The sequence below is a fragment of the Hyla sarda genome, chromosome 4 (genome assembly GCF_029499605.1).
Source record: "Hyla sarda isolate aHylSar1 chromosome 4, aHylSar1.hap1, whole genome shotgun sequence".
Classification (NCBI taxonomy): Eukaryota; Metazoa; Chordata; class Amphibia; order Anura; family Hylidae; genus Hyla; species Hyla sarda.
The window spans coordinates 326,014,183-326,032,257 of record NC_079192.1 but is presented as its reverse complement, the minus strand read 5'-3'; the positions used below and the strand labels follow the sequence as shown (position 1 = coordinate 326,032,257).

The 18,075-nt window shown below is 43.0% G+C and overlaps 2 protein-coding genes across 2 annotated transcripts in view; one reads left to right on the top strand and one right to left on the bottom strand.

The window, feature by feature from the left end:
• The window catches only part of RGS14 (regulator of G protein signaling 14), a 121,805-nt gene extending 105,415 nt beyond the window's left edge, over positions 1-16,390 (bottom strand). The window contains exon 1 of the mRNA XM_056574995.1: positions 16,282-16,390. Within this exon, the coding sequence (XP_056430970.1) occupies positions 16,282-16,305 (24 nt within the window). The 5' untranslated portion in view covers positions 16,306-16,390. The remainder of the gene's footprint in view (positions 1-16,281) is intronic.
• Positions 1-18,075, top strand: part of LOC130369578 (uncharacterized) — a 115,605-nt gene that overhangs the window by 3,131 nt on the left and 94,399 nt on the right. The gene's annotated exons all lie outside the window — the stretch shown is intronic.

Sequence of the window (18,075 nt, the reverse complement as noted above, 5' to 3'; positions counted from 1 at the left end):
CATGTGGCACCCAACTGTTTCTGCTCCGAAAGTGCTGGAGGCTTCGGATCCCGACCACGCGAGTGAAAGAGCGTGACGTCATGACTCCGCCCCCGTTTGACGTCACACCCCGTCCCCTCAATGCAAGTCTATGGGAGGGGGCGTAATGGCCGTCACGCCCCCTCCCATAGACTTGCATTGAGGGGACGGGGCGTGACGTCACACGGGGGCGGAGTAGTGACATCACGGACTTCCGTTCCGGTGGTCGGGACCCAGACCCTCCAGCGCTTCCGGAGAAAAAACAGGTGGGTGCCGCATGCTATATTGCGGGGGTCCCCAGCGGCGGGACCCCCGCGATCAGACATCTTTACCTCTATCCTTTGGATAGGGGATAAGAGGTCTAGGGGTGGAGTACCCCTTTAAGCAGTCAAGTGGTCTTGCATTGACCACAGATGTCTCTTATGCATTCAACAGTAAGTAAGCAGGTAGAAGAGGAGTAATACTACAGGATCAGAATACACACAGCTGTAGGTGGTATTAATGGAGCAGCAGCTGAATAAATGTGAAGTGCATAGATGTGCATAGTAGCTGCATGCAGAATACATTCTAAGACCTTTAACCAATAGTATTTGCAAAGTTGCTTCACATAGACATATTTGGGGATATATTAGGGGATGCATGTTGAACTGCATGTAAACACATGAGCGAAATTAGCACTGTGCATCAAAATGGAAAAAGAACGGAATATATACAAAGAAAAAAGAATAAAAAATCACTTTCGACTAGGGATGTCCCGATACCATTTTTTAACACCGATACCAATTACCGATACTTTTTTCTATGTCATGTGACAGGGTATTTATTAATTTTTTTTACGGGAAAAAGTTTTTTTTAAGTTTTTTAATTAGAGGAAGGGTTTTTTATGTTTAATTTTTTTCTTTTTTTAATTTAAAAAGGGGTGGGGTGAGTCAAACTTTTATTAGGGAAGAGGTTAATTCACATTTATTATTTATTTATTTATTTTACACTTTATTTCACTTTTTTTAGTCTCCGTAGGGCACTATTACATGCAATCTGTAGATTGCATATACTACATAGTAACAGTTCATAAGGTTGAAAAAAGACCAGAGTCCATCAAATTCAACGTATCACCCTAATGAGTCCCTACTGAGTTGATCCAGAGGAAGGCAAAAAAAAAACCTCATACTAGAGGTAAAAATTCCTTCCCGACTCCAAATATGGCATCAGAATAAATCCCTGGATCAACCTTCTGTCTCTATAAATCTAGTATACATAACCATCAATGTTATTATTCTCCCAAAAATGCATCCAGACACTTTTAAATTCTTTTACAGAGTTCACCATGACCCCCTCCTCAGGCAGAAAATTCCATAGTCTTACTGCTCTTACAGTAAAGAACCCCTGTCTGTGTTGGTGTAGAAACCTTCTTTCCTCTAAATGTAGAGGATGCCCCCTTGTTATAGATATAGTCCTGGGTATAAATAGATCATGGGAGAGATCTCTGTACTGTCCCCTGATAATTTATACATAGTTATTAGGTCTCCCCTAAGCCTTCTTTTTTCTAAACTAAATAACCCCAATTCTGATAATCTTTCTGTGTACTGTAGTCCTCCCATTCCCCATATTACCCTGGTTGCCCGTCTTTGAACCCTCTCCAGCTCCACTATATCTTTCTTGTACACTGGTGCCCAGTACTGTACACAGTATTCTATGATCAATGATATGTGTTACGGGCAGCACTCCGGCCATTCATTCACTCCCTGTCAGAGGCTTCGTGACTCAGTACTCTATGCACCTTGAACTTAAACGGTTCAGTTTCCTACCGAGCGTGCTAAAGTGGCCTTTATCATCAGTCTTCTTTCCAGGAAGGCTTTGGCCTGGGCTACCCCGCTGAGGGATGGTAATGACCCGTTGTCCTCTAATCTCCGGTCTTTCCTTGCTGAATTCCGAAATGTATTTTAGGAACTGGCCTGGGCTTCTTGGCATTACTGAATCTCTGCCAAGGAGACTCTTCTGTGGGTGAATACGCAGTACAGTTCCGCATCCTGACCTCTGAACTTGCCGGACAATGAGGCTTTGTGTGCTACCTTTAATCCCTTCCAGACCCAGGACGTACCGGTACGTCCTGGGTCCTCTCCCTTTCTATAACACGGGATTATGGTGTGGCCCCGCATCATAGCGGGTTGGGCCCGGCACCTAGCAACAGCCGGGACCCGTGGCTAATAGCCCGCGGCACTGAACGCTGTGCCGCGTGCTATTAACCATTTAGACGCGGCATTCAAAGTTGATCACTGCGTCTAAAGTGAAAGCTAATCAGTGCTGGTTAGCTCAGTGGGCTTTTCAGGACTGCCGCGGCGTCCCAAACTGCTGGAGGACACAAGGAGTGTACCTTACCTTCCTCCTCCATCTCCGATCGCCGAATGACTGCTCTGTGCCTGAGATCCAGGCATGAGCAGTCAAGAGGTAGAAACACTGATCAATGCTATGCTATGGCATAGCATTGAACAGTATGAGAGATCAATGTACTGCATGTAATGCCTCCTATGGGGGTTATAACATTGCAAATGAAAAGTGAAAAAAAAAGTTAAAAAGATCATTTAACCCCTTCCCTAATAAAAGTAAGAATCACCCCCCTTTCCACCCCCATTAAAAAAAAAAACTGTGTACATAAAAATAAACATATGTGGTATCGCCGCATGCAGAAATGTCCAAATTATAAAGATATATAATTAATTAAACTGCACGGTCAATGGTGTCAACGGAAAAATAAAAAAAGTTATAGGGGTAAATTTAATTTAATATAAATTTTCCTGCACGTAGTTATGATTTTTCCCACAAGTACGACAAAATCAAACCTATATTAGTAGGGTATCATTTTAAACCTATGGACCTACAGAATAAAGAGAAGGTGTCATTCTTCCTTAAAAATGTACTGCGTAGAAAAGGAAGCCCCAAAAAGTTACAAAATTGTGTTTTTTTTCTTCAATTTTGTTGCACAATTATTTTTTTTCCATTTGGCCGTAGATTTTTGGGTAAAATGACTGGTATCATTACAAAGTAGAATTGGTGGCACAAAAAATAAGCCATCATATGGATATTTAGGTGCAAAATTCAAAGAGTTATGCTTTTTTAAAGGTAAGGAGGAAAAAACAAAAGTGGCAAAACCCCCGGGTTATGAAGGGGTTAAAAAAGGTCTCTAGTAGGATCATGGATGCCTTGGCAGATCAAGATCTTTTATCTTCTCTTACAGATCTCGTCAATTTAGCCACTCATTTCTCACATTTCGTCTGTCAACGGAGAGTAGCTGTAGGGTACAGTCTTATACCGTGCTGACTCTCTCACCCATGCAAGTAGGAGTGTTGCATAAGGAAAATATAGAGTTCTTTGTGTTTACTAATTGTACCTCAGAACTCCTTCTTGGACTACCTTGGCTTCAGCGTCATTCTCCGCAATTTGACTGGAACTCTGGAGAGGTTTCTCACTGGGGAACTTTTTGTCAAGGTCACTGTCTGGAGTCCATCCTGCCTAAAGTTGTACCACCGCCTCTTGTCAAATCGGGCATACCTCCCTCTTTTCGTGACTTTGATGATGTATTCTACGAGAAACAGGCAGAGACTCTTCCACCTAGGGCTTGGCAGTATATCGGTTCATACCGAATACCAACATTTTTGTGCTGCACGATATGAATTTTAACCCATACCACAATACTGGTTTGGCCCCTCCCCCTCAGGAATGATTGAATCAGCCCAGCGCTGCGCTGTCCCGACCTGTGAGCACTGTTCTGCCCCCCCCAATTAATTATTAGCCCAGCCCAGCGCTGTCCCCATCAGGGTACTACTCGCATGTCACCCGCATGCGCTGCCCTCCTCGTCCTGTTTGTTGCGGTCGCCGGCGCTGACACTCTTTGCCAGTGGTCTCAACCTGCGGACCCCCAGATGTTGCAAAACTACAACTCCCAGCATGCCCGGACAGCAGTTGTCTGTCTGGGCATGCTGGGAGTTGTAGTTTTGCAACATCTGAAGGTCCGCAGGTTGGAGACCACCGCTCTATACTGTGCGGTATCCCCATGCCCAGGCTGCAAAAAATAAACAAAATAAACTTTAACTCACCTCCCATTGGTCCGGTACCAGCCTCATTTGTTTCCTGGGGACGGGAACGTCGGACAGCCGTCAGCCTATCACCAGCCGCAGCAATGTTCCACCTCGGCCGGTGATAGGCTGAGCCCACTGTCATGTAAGTAGCCGGCTTCTTACATGACAGTGGGCTCAGCCTATCACCAGCCGAGGTGGAACATCGCTGCGGCCTTGTGATAGGCTGACAGCTCTCCGAAGTTCCCGTCCCTAGCGTAATACCATGATACACACATTTGGTCATACCGCCCAGCCCTACTTCCACCACATTGCCGTATGATTGTACCATTGATCTCCAACCTGGCACTACACCTCCCCAAGGAAGAATTTATCCGCTGTCTGTACCTGAGACGTGTGCTATGGCAAAATATACCCAAGAAATCCACCTCTCCTGCTGGGGCAGGATTCTTTTTTGTTGGTAAGAAGGATCTCTCCGTCCTTGCATAGACTATTGGGGACTTAACAAGATCACTATCAAAAACCGCTATGCTCTGCCTCTGATTTCTGAACTTTTTGATCATCTTCATGGGGCCAGAATCTTCACCAAATTGGATCTGCGCGGGTATACCGTTTAGTCCGCATTCGTAAAGACGATGAATGGAAAACGGCCTTTAATACCCCTGATGGCCATTTTGAGTACCTTGTCATGCTATTCGGACTTCAGTGCTCTCGCAGTCTTCCAAGAATTTGTTAATGACATCTTCCGACATTTATCTGCGTAGTGGTATATATAAATGACATTCTGATTTTTTTCTCCCAATCTGACAGTTCATTGTTTTCATGTCCGCCAAGTCCTGCAGCATCTCCGAGAGAATCATCTGTTTGCTAAGCTGGAGAAATGCCTCTTTGAGAGAACAAGCCTTACTTTTCTCGGTTATATTGTCTCAAAGACTACAGATGGATCCTGCCAAGCTTTCTGCAGTATTGGACTGGTCACGTTCTTCTGGTCTAGGGGCTATTCAAAGTTTATTGGGATTTGCCAATTACTACCATTAATTGATTCCACATTTCTCTTCTTAGGTAGCCCCAATTGTCGCCCTTACTAAAAAGAACAGTAACATCAAAAATTGGTCTCCTGAGGCTGAGGAGGCTTTCTCTGGGTTAAAATCTGCCTTCGCTGCTGCACCTCTTCTCTCGAGACCTGATCCTGAAAAGCCGTTTTTTATGGCGATTGGTAACTCCTCACCATCAATCTTGCCTTAGAAGAAAGGCACCATCTTCTTGAGGGTTCTACACATCCTATCAGCATTTTTACCAATCACAAAAACCTCTTATATCTACAGTCTGCACAACATCTGAATCCCCGTCAGGCAAGATGGTCGCTCTTCTCCCGATTCAACTTCTTCATTAATTTCTGTCCTGCTGAGAAGAATGTTAGAGCCGATGCACTTTCTAGATCCCCGATATTGCTGGTCAGGATTTCATGTCTCTAAGTTCTGGCGTGCCCTTTATTTTCGTTTAAAAATCAATCTGGATTTTTCTTCTGCCTATCACCCACAATCCAACGGGCAGGTGGAGAGAGTTAACCAAATTCTTGAGGGCTACCTGTGACATTTTGTTTCGGCTCAGCAAGATAATTGGCTTGATCTTCTGCCTTGGGCAGAATTCTTTTATAATCACAGAGACTCTGAGTCCACAAGTATTTCTGCCTTTTTTGTTGTTTACGGTCTTCATCCTTGTCCACCTCTTCCTTTGCCTTATTCCTCTTGAGTGGCGGCTGGTGATGCTCTAGTCAGAAATGTTGTATTCATCTGGCAGGAGACTCGGTGCTCGCTGCTTTCCGCTTCCTCTCTTATGAAGTTTCAGGTGGACAAGAGAAGAAGGCCTCCTCCATCTTTTTCTCCTGGCTCTCCTCCAAGTATATTTGCTTCAAAATTCCCAGTTACAAATTGGGTCCTTGTTATCTGGTTCCTTTCGAGGTTCTTCAAAAGATCAATCCAGTCTCTTACAAACTACGTCTGCCCTCCTCCCTTAGCATTCCAAATTATTTCCATGTTTCCCTGCCCAAGCCTTTTTGTCATTAATTGGTTTTCTCAAAAGGTTATTGCTCCCACTGGGCAACGCTCTGGCCATTCCGCCCGGCTGTGAGCGCACCTTTTCTAATTCTTGTGGCGGCTCTGGGACTCGCTGTGCGGGATGCGCCTCACACAAGTCCAGGGCATCTCCTTACCCTGTAGTACGTCTGTTTGCCTGCGTGTCACCGATGTGCACGTCCCCTTTCCTTAGGGCGCGCGTGCCGACACTGCTAGATTCAAAGGGCCAGTGTGCCCTTAATTGGTTTGCTGCTGGGTGGACCTTATTTAAGTCCAGCACCTCCCCATCATGGTGCTGGATCTTCGTGCCTTGGGCCTTAGAGAAAGCATTACTACTGTGATTGCCTATTTAGTGTTCCAGACCTCCTGCTCATGACCTGACCTTGCTCCTTTGCCGTCTGCCTCCTGACCTTGTGCTCATGACCTGACCTTGCTTTTTTGCCGCCAGCCCTTCTGACCTGTGCTAGTCCTGACTACATCTCACCATCTGTGCCAAGCTACATCTGGACAACCTGTGTGGATGGATCATGCCATCTGGGTGTCGCCTGCCGCAGCAATTCCATCCCGCATTGCGGCGGGCTCTGGTGAAAACGAACGGCACCTTAGACTCCACTCCCCGGTATGCTTAAGCTATTGTCCACACAGGCCAGTGGATCCACTACCCTGCCGCTTACAATATGCCATAGCATAGCATTGATCATTGTTATCAGCGGTCCTTTAGTACTGCCTGCCATGGCTAGCAGCAGTAACCGAGCGACGATTGGATGGCACGGAGCACGGTAAGGGACCTCCGGCCGTCCTCACAGCTGATTGGGACACTGCAATGTGGAAAATCACAGCCCTGTCTACATAAAGTCTCTAAGGTCCATATAAGGACATCTAACGGTCTATATAAGAGTATCTAATGGTCAGCAAATTTGCTGTTCTTTGATTGGTTGGGGTTAGCAACTATGATAGTTTTTCTTTGATTTTCAGTCAGTAAACATTTACCACTGATGTTACTTTACCTAAAGGCTTTTAGGCTGGGTTCACATATATCAGTTGCCCGGCATATTTTCCCTCCGGCGTGCACCAGAGAGAAACTGATGCTAGAACTTATCCCATTCATTTGAATGGAACAGTTCACTGTCATCCAGCATCCCAATTTTAATGCCGGATGGTTGGACATGGTGGATGGCACCAGACAGGGGAATGCAGCTTGCTGCTTTCCTTCTGTCCAGTGCCAGAAACAATGGACACCGGATGCCATACAACTGAGGACAACTGATACACGTTGTCATCAGTTGCGGCATCAGTTGCGTTGAGATTTAAGCTGAGTTCACCTATGCCGGATGCCGGACATATGTGAACTTAGCCTTACTTTTGCATCATGGTTTTTAAAATTAGCATTTCTTTTCTTAATAAATTTGGAAAGATTTATAACATTGTTTATTTACTCTGTCATTATGGGGTATTAAGTACAGAATTATGGAGGAAAACTTTCATTTATTTTTATTTTAGCACAAGGCCACAACATAACAAATAAAAAATAAAAAATAAGAAGGACTTAAGACTTTCTAAATGCACAGTAAATACAGTGGCGTCTGACATCTTTGAGCAATAACGTAATATGTGCCCGCTTCACAGCTGTCCGTCTGTTGACATTGATCATTCGTAAATGTGGTGACTTCAGTGCCTTTCACCATGGGCAGATTACTGGGGCCTGGAGGTGTGGTGACAATATTTATAAAACCGCTATACTATTTGGCTGTTCCTGAAGCACCGAGGACCAGCTGAACCAGAAGTACAACAATTGCAAACAAATTCTCTCTGGGTGGAGGTGGAACATAGGATGCTAGAATGGCACTCTCTCTATATATATATATTTAAGGATAAATAGTAAAAGTAACCGATACCTGACAACAAAAATAAAACTTTGGCAAATAAAGCCGCTATTTGGTTTATTATTTTTGTTGTCCGCCATTGGTTACTTTTACTAATTATCCTTCAATATATATCGGGAGAGTGTCATTCCAGCATCCTAGGTTGCACCTCCAACCAGAGAGAATTCTTTTGCATCTGTAATCATTGTTGCTGTTTATCAGTATAACGGTTGTATGTCCTGGCTGCACCCTGATCTTTGAGATGTCTATAAGTGATATAAGGCACTGTACGGTGTTGTGCTCACAGTACAACACCAAAAGATGATATCGGCACATGTTTGCGCTTTCTGTTTCTTTTTTGTTTCCGTATAGCAGAACAACAATGGGCAAGTAAGACAAATGTCCACAATAAACATGTAGAATACCTTTTGTTGACTGGGGTTCAACAGCTAAAGACTGACAAGGCTGCCCCTGACAACCCTGATTTATCACAAACAGCATCTTGCATGGGCCAATGAAGGATATCACTGCACGTTGGACATACGAAAAGAGGCCATCTGGAGTTATGAGTCCTGTTTCGTGAACAATACTGATGGCATCTGGTGAAAACAATAGTATATGATAGCCTTTAGGTGCATCATTGAGGTTAAACAGGCTGGTGAAGGCATTGACATGGTCTGGGGAGCATTTTTTTGGTATGCCCTATGACTACTAGTAATTATACCACAATCCTTTGAAGATGAACGCTATAGGGACTTGTTATTGCTGTAGATGGACAGCTGTCTTCTATAATGTCATGTTTCATCAGGACAGTGCACTGTGTAACTGGATTCAGATCACGAGGGAGTGGTAAACACAATAATGAATTCTCCACATTGACTTAGCCCCCAAACTCATCGGACTGTAACCCCATTGAACATGTTTGGGATATTTTGGAACAGGCTTTGAGATCTGCTTTCACGCCTTCAAAATATGTGCAACAGATGAAGTGGCTGCAGTAGGCATTAGTTGAGTATGGGGGATGTTCACCACCTTGTGGAATCCATTCCCTGACATCTGAAAGCTGTGATCACCCAAAAAGGTGGATCAACCCGTTTGCTAATGCAGTGATTACTCAGCGTATAAATAATTTCCTCATATATATTTTCATTCTCATAATGGGTTCCCACGTAGCGTATTGGTCAGTATTTGGTAAGTATTTTGGCCACTATTTTTAGCCAAAAGCAAGAATGGGTCCAAAACACAAAAAAAAGGTGAAAATCTTATCGGTTTTGGCTCAGAATACTTAGCAAAATACTACATTTGACCAAGCCACAGAATGGCTATCTGGACCTATAGATAAAAAGCCAACCCAAAGCCAAGGAGAATCACATTTCCTACATCTTTCCTGTCAATTCCTTATCACACATTGACTGTTTTATGACAATTGCATCTCAACTGATCCAGATTCCCCATTTATGAGTAACCCTGCACTGATCAGCTGGTAAAGCTTCTATAGATAAAACATTCTGTAGGAAATAAAAATATTTGTATGTATGTAGTGTGAAATCTGATGTCACACTGGGTGTCCCCTACTTAGAAGCCCCTTCTATGAGCCACAGTTGAAAGCTGCTCTGTAGAAACAACTACCACTCTGGTGAACCATATTATATGGACAACCATTACTTTTATGTATGTAACATTACATATTCCTACTGTGGTGGCCCAGTATGGGAGGTGTTACCCCATACCCTTGCTGCCAGCAGCCTCCCTTCAGTGTTCCCTGGGCCCCTTGTATTTGTTTCTCCCCTGTATATATGTTTTGCTATGAATTATAATATATAATGTGTTGTTGCTATAAGAAATGTACCATGTGACTGTTACCCAGGAGGCACCAGTGACCAGGTGATGCCAGGGGTGACCTATGGGCTCCCTGCTAGTCTCCCCCATATAAACCCTGGGAGGAGCTAGCTTACTCTCTTTGAGCACTGCTCTTTCTGCTAAGCTGAGGTCCAGTCAAGTCCTAGTGTGTGTGTCCAGAGTCATTGGAGGCCTCAAGTCAAGTCTGCAGTCAATTGCAAGTAAGCCACAGTCATAGCTTTGTCGGTCATCAATCAAGTCAAGTCAGTCCCTGTCAGCAACTGTCAAGTCAGCGTAGCCTGTATTAAATTGTCCAGTCCTACTACAAGTCCCAGCAAGCCCTTAAGGTCTCTACCGTGGACCCTGGCTGAACTGTATAGACTTTACCATCTGTCTACCCACAGTAAAGCTGTAACTTGGCATTGGAGTCATTATTGCCCCCGTGCCTAGCCCAGGACCCAGCGATATACCTTCGGTTGGTATCGAGGATAAACACCCCCTGGCTTCACGAATACAAGGGGTTAATGCCATCTGCCCCTAAGGTAACAACATCAGCCCTCATCACACCCCGTTACCACACTACACTTCTTCTTTTATATATCCTCTGATATTATAGCGTGTGGCTGATATTTGTTATTCATGAAGCAGCCAGTCTCACTTATGTATATCATTAAAAGTTAATTAATAACATTCAACCATGTTAGATGATGTGAAGTAAGAGTCAGTACTGAGAGGCATTGATTTATACATAGATATACATAGATAATACATAGAATTATTGATGAATAGATAGATAATAAGCTGATATATGGATGATATATTTCGATGATAGATATATTGATAAATAGCTAGGTAATAAGTCAATATATGGATGATATATCAATGATTAATAGATATACTGTAACATAGATAGATAATAAGCCCATATATAAATGATGTATCAATGATAATAATCCAATAAATGGATGAAACTTTGATGATAGATAAATAAATAGATGATAAAAGGTGTTCCTACACGCAACACTAGCCGCCACATCAACTTTAAAGATTGCCGGTAGGACCAGGACTTGCCAATATAAATTGTGCATCACAATAGCTAGCTGTGGCCACTTGCACTTCACTGATAAGTGGTTGCACCAGGACTTGCCGACTTGCCACTTTACAAAGCAGAATGTCTAGGTCCCGCCTGCAAGTCCTGGTTTCTGCCGTTAGCACTTTGTGTAAGAGCACCCACACACACAGTTAGCTCAGAGAAAGAGATATGAGATGAGCTTCTTTTTATTTTAGAGAGAATGTAGAGAGAAAAACAGGACAAATAGCGCTACCTTGTGCCCTTATCTTTGGTGGTGCAGGTATTAGGTAAAATAACGTTGCCGACATACCTGATGGTGTTGGGCTAAGGGCTCAACACCTCTAAGCATATGAAATAATTGCATGGCTGCCCCGACCTGAAACCAGCCTCACGGGAAACATAGGGGAGAATTAGGTTTGTTCCGGGCAAACACCACTGCAAGGGAATTTACTACGAACTCTGTGTCAAAAATAAATAGGTTATTTTATTGTTAAAAGGCGACAACGCATTTCGAGTCTCTTTTTCAAGTCAAATGACTGGCCGTTCCTAGAGATTTTTATTTTAGTATATAAGCAGTAAATTCTAGATTTTACAAAGGTGTTCAGTCAAAAACTGGTTTTCACTAGGGAAAACCAGTTTTAACCAAAAAAAAACTGTTTTAACCGTAACATATACATGTGATTTCCATTACATACATGCTTAGCGCTCTGCATTGTGTCATTTTTTCTTTATCCCTCCTGAAAATGCAGGACACTTCCCACTTCTCTTGTTAATGGAATGTGTCCCCAAACAATGATAGTGTGCCATTTATAACCCCCATTGTAAATGTATTCATATACTTACAGAAGAAAAAACGCAGAGGAACAGCACAAAGCAATGCTTCACAAAAAGATGGTAAAGAATTGTTATTTCATTTTCTTTTCCTCTTCATTTATAGCTAAGGCCCGTTTCACACTACAAAATGACTCCATTTTAAAGATCCGCTCGAAGTTCTGTCTGAAAATCGGCTGTAAATCGGCAGTTACAAAATCCTATAGGGCCATTAGAAAATCCAATTATAGTCTATGGGATTTTTCTAATAGCCGTTTTAACCCGTTATCGCCATTTATTAATAACGGCCGTTATTTTGTGATTGGCGATAGTAACAGGAGAATTAGTGCATGTACTATTTCTCCCGTTCATTCGCCCGTCACAAAATAATGACTGTTATTAATGTTATTAATAACAGGCGATAACGGGTTAAAACGGCTATTAGAAAAATCCCATAGACTATAATGGGATTTTCTAATGGCCGTATAGGATTGTGTGACTGCCGTTTTACAGACGATTTTCAGATGGAACTTCGAGCGGATCTTTAAAACTGAGTAATTTAATGTTGTAGTATGAAAGAAGCCTAAACCTAATTTTAAAATTGAATTGGTTCCCTTTTACAAAAAAAATGTGAAATATTGGAGACCAGATGACAATTAAACTGCATTTGTCACCAATTGTGGGAACTTGACTAGAATAATTGTATGATATATTCCCCTTGAGGTATTTAAGGGGTACTCCACTGGAAAACATTTTTTTTAAATCAACTGGTGCCAGAAAGTTAAACAGATTTGTAAATTACTTTTATTTAAAAATCTTAACCCTTCCAGTACTTATCAGCTGTTGTATGCTCCACAGGACGTTCTTTTCTTTTTTAATTTCCTTTCTGTCTGACCACAGTGCTCTCTGCTGACACCTCTGTCCACTTTAGGAACTGTCCAGAGTACAAGCAACACCCCATAGCAAACCTCCAGACAGTTCCTAAAATGGACAGAGGTGTCAGCAGAGAGCATTGTGGTCAGACAGAAAGGAAATTCAAAAAGAAAAGAACATACAGCTGCTTATAAGTACTGGAAGGTTTAAGATTTTTAAATAGAAGTAATTTACAAATCTGTTTAACTTTCTGCCACCAGTTGATTAAAAAAAATGTTTTCCAGGGGAGTACCCCTTTGAGTTAAATGTTAGCTGCTATTTTTTTTTTATTTTTTTAGCGCCAGGCAAAAACATAAAATCTGACGCAAATCCCCAAGAAAACTAGAGAGTTCTCTTGGATTGGCAGTAGGTTTCAGTGCAGCTCATAGAGTACTTAAAGGGGTACTCCGGTGGAGAACTTTTTTTTTTTTTTTTAAATCAACTGGTGCTAGAAAGTTAAACAGATTTGTAAATTCTATTTAAAAGAATCTTAATCCATCTAGTACTTATTAGCTGCTGAATACTACGGAAGAAATAATTTTCTTTTTGGAACACAGAGCTCTCTGCTGACATCATGACCACAGTGCTCTCTGCTTACATCTCTGTCCATTTTAGGAACTGTCCAGAGTAGGAGAAAATCCCTATAGCAAACATATGCTGCTCTGGACAGTTCCTAAAATGGACAGAGATGTCAGCAGAGAGCACTGTGGTCATGATGTCAGCAGAGAGCTCTGTGTTCCAAAAAGAAAATAATTTCCTCTGTAGTATTCAGCAGCTAATAAGTACTGGAAGGATTAAGATTTTTTAATAGAAGTAATTTACAAATCTTATAAACAAAATGGAGAGGCTCCTGTCTATCTGACAATCACCGAGGACCCGAGCAACCCAACACACACCTATACCCACGGTGTATAAAAATAGGATCAATATAGAAAAAATAATAAATGGGGCTCAAGGGTCAAAGATATCTGGTTTAAGTTGATTGGTATTTATTAATATAAAATACAAAAAGGACTAAATAGGGATGTACAGGGCCCTTGTACCTCCCTAATTAATTAAATAACAAAAAATTAAATATGATAATCCCAATATAAAAACTAAAAATAACAACTATAAAATTGATAACAACTATAAAAATGCAATTTGAGCCTGTAATATCAATATAGAGATCTTCTGATCTTGAGGAACAGCACAGTATAAAAGTTCATTCAACAACTCTTGTTTCCAGAGATCTTCAATATAGAAACAATAAAATGTATCCGCTACAAATAATCAATTGATGCGGTGGTGCTGTATCCATCCAAACCTTGGCAACTAGATCTCACCAACACAGTGATACAATGTGGCACTTTGTGAGCAGTGAACAGTCACTCAGAATCACTCTTTAAGCATTTCTGCGTATGTCATACATCATAGAAGCCAGTTTGCAATATTTTTCATATAATGCTCACCACTCCGAGATATCGCGGATCTCCCTTCAGTATAATTCTGGGGGCCGGCTGTATGACGTCTTGTGGCCGGTGCCTTGCCTCTGTCAGGGATCGTGCTGCTGGAGTCTCGGCCAACTCCTATAATCGCAGCACTTGGTGGTGGGCACCGTTTGGGGGACTGCAGCGCTGTCAAGCGGAGCCCCTTGGTCTGACCAACTTGGAATGATGGTGGTCTGGAGACCTCAAGTCTTTGTTGTAGATGGCCCGAGCGAGCGAGAAGCCAATCGGGCCATCTACAACAAAGACTTGAGGTCTCCAGACCACCATCATTCCAAGTTGGTCAGACCAAGGGGCTCCGCTTGACAGCGCTGCAGTCCCCCAAACGGTGCCCACCACCAAGTGCTGCGATTATAGGAGTTGGCCGAGACTCCAGCAGCACGATCCCTGACAGAGGCAAGGCACCGGCCACAAGACGTCATACAGCCGGCCCCCAGAATTATACTGAAGGGAGATCCGCGATATCTCGGAGTGGTGAGCATTATATGAAAAATATTGCAAACTGGCTTCTATGATGTATGACATACGCAGAAATGCTTAAAGAGTGATTCTGAGTGACTGTTCACTGCTCACAAAGTGCCACATTGTATCACTGTGTTGGTGAGATCTAGTTGCCAAGGTTTGGATGGATACAGCACCACCGCATCAATTGATTATTTGTAGCGGATACATTTTATTGTTTCTATATTGAAGATCTCTGGAAACAAGAGTTGTTGAATGAACTTTTATACTGTGCTGTTCCTCAAGATCAGAAGATCTCTATATTGATATTACAGGCTCAAATTGCATTTTTATAGTTGTTATCAATTTTATAGTTGTTATTTTTAGTTTTTATATTGGGATTATCATATTTTATTTTTTGTTATTTAATTAATTAGGGAGGTACAAGGGCCCTGTACATCCCTATTTAGTCCTTTTTGTATTTTATATTAATAAATACCAATCAACTTAAACCAGATATCTTTGACCCTTGAGCCCCATTTATTATTTTTTCTAATTTACAAATCTGTTTAACTTTTTTGCACCACTTGATAAAAAAAAAAACGTTTTCCACCGGAGTACCCCTTTAATAGAACCAATATTAATGTCTATGCGGAAGAACTCTGAAGAGACTGCTGCAAGCGGAATATATCCGGAATTCACATTTGGGATTTTCCAAAATTGTCATATATATGTGAAGCATATTTAGGCGACAGTGACACCCCATTTGGGGCATACGGCAGCCAGCGGGAGAATTTGAAAACAGTTGCTGCTGTATCCCTGCTGATCCCATGCTGTACCCTATTCAGCAGCTAATAAGTACTGGAAGGATTAAGATTTTTTTATAGAAGTAATTTACAAATCTGTTTAACTTTCTGCCACCAATTGATAAGAAAAAAAAAAAAGTTTTCCACCGGAGTACCCCGGGGTAATCCACCCCTAGACATCTCATCCCCTATCCTAACCTTTAGCTCTTAGGTCAGATATTTGGCATCTAGGATAACCAGAATTTTGTTGGAAAGAGTAGCCAAGAGGATTTTTAAAGCAGTTATGTATGGGGGGAAAAAAACATAAAAATCTGAAATCACTACAAAAACAACTGCCTAAAATGGATTACATGTTAAAGCAAAATCTTACTATTGTGCTTAAATGGTCCAATGCAAAAATATAAACAGCATTTAAAGAACCGCTCTGTCTAGGACTGGACAGATACATTTCCTGGGAATGACTTGAGAGCCCCTCAGAGGGGGTGACCAGTGGGCAGAAGTGTAGTTCAGGTATCAGACAGAATTATACGGTGTCAGGCTCCACCCTGTCAAGCTCGCAGTATATTCGATACAAAGCTTTCTTGGCGGCAGGACAGGCCATCATATTGCTGTCTCCACAAGAGTGTATAAAAGAATATATCACAAAGTCCTGGCTTGGGTAATATTCACTTAATTCACAGTCCCTTTTAACAAGGTTTGAGGTTATTAGTACATTAAAATGCATGCAATATAGTATTGTGCTAAAAGTATCATGCATACTATGCAGTAGCTGTGTAATGACACCAACATGGGATGGATCCATGTACAAACAGCACTCAAGCAGCACATTAAACTAGAGACACTGGATAGTAAGCACAAGGTAGAATAAGAGGCCATAAATATACTCTACCTTCCTTTCGGGTTCAGAAAACATCCTGGGAATGATCCTTCAAGGAGCCGCAGGAACATCAGGACATGAGCTGATACAAGTACAAACAGGGAGAGACTTTTGAACTATGGAAAAAAAATCCCCACAGATGCTGACGTCTGTAAGAAGCGTGCAAGCTCCCGCGCTGTCAGGAAAGTAAACAACACTGTGATTATGGAAAGAAAGTACATAGGACCAAAACAAGCAGCCAGCATGCAGCATTGCCTGCGGAGTGTGCAGCGGCTACTCTGCATAACCAGGCTGATGTCACTCTTCCCAGCTGGGACACAACCCTTTGGAACGTACCTGACGGTGAACCATCTGTAAGCTGGCACGTCTGCTCAACAAACAAATGTAGTAATATCATAACATCTGTAATAAGAATCTGTAACACAGAAAATCTAAGGTAAAGTTAAGGCTCTGTATACTGTAAAGGAGCTGACCAGGATTAGAAAAAGGAATAGCACCTCTTGTGCCCCATTCATTTAAAGAGTACCTCTTAAGATCTTGTAAAATTTTATAATCCTCCCAGTTCATTTCCTCATCATGATACACTATCCCCTGCCTTCATTGTTATTATTTTTTAGTTTTCTACCTTGATATTGCTCTGTATTTTCTGCTCAGTCAGATTCACAGACTGGGGAGGAGCGTTACCCAGCAGGCGTGACATCATCTGAAGTCATACAGGGGAGAACTTCCTCCCTCACTCTGCTACACACAGCCCAGAGCAGTTCAGTGTGAGATGAGCTGTGATTGGCTATGCCTTTGTGAGGAAAGAATAAGGTCGCACTCACCAGACTTTTTAAGTGTGCTTTATTTCAGACAGAATGGGGGGTACTTGCGGGTGCAACAGGGAGCGACATGTGTTTCACACTAGTAGCGCATCGTCTGACTCTTAAGAAGACTAGTGAGTGCGACCTTATTCTTTTCTTACAAAGGCATTGCATGTAAACTGGACTGTAAAGGTCAGCACCTCCATATGTGCACATTATAGCTCCCCACCAGTACAGCACAGTCTCTGCATTTCTACTGTGTTGTTGAAAGACTTATCAAGTAGTGCTAGTTCACTTCTACCTTTTGTTGTTACGCCGAGCGCTCCGGGTCCCTGCTCCTCCCCGGAGCGCTCGCGGCGTTCACCTCCGTGCAGCGCCCCGGTCAGACCCGCTGACCGGGAGCGCTGCACTACTGTCTCCGGCGGGGATGCGACTCGCGTAGCGGGAAGCTCCAGTCCGCGGCCCGCATCCCAGTCACCTCACCTGTCCTGTCCTCCGTCGGCTCAGTCTCGGCTCGCGCGGCCCCGCTCCCTAGGGCGCGCGCCAGCTCTCTGCGTTGCCCAATCAGCACTTTCACCTGTGCCCTCATTATAAAAACCCACTTCCCCTTCCTAGCATGGCCGGATCTTGTTGCCTTGTGCCAGTGAAAGCGTTTTGTGTATGTTCCTAGCCTGTGTTCCAGACCTTCTGCTGTTGCCCCTGACTACGACCCTTGCTGCCTGCCCTGACATTCTGCTACGTCCGACCTTGCTCTTGCTTTGTCCTTCTGTACCACGCCAGTCTCAGCAGTCAGTGAGGTTGAGCCGCTACCGGTGGATACGACCTGGTTGCTACCGCTGCAGACCGCTGCAGACCATCCCGCTTTGCGGCGGGCTCTGGCGAATACCAGTAGCAACTTAGAACCGGTCCACCGGTACGGTCCATTCCAATCCCTCACTGACACAGAGGATCCACCACCAGCCTGCCGAATCCTGACATTTGTATAGACTATGATTGGCTAAGG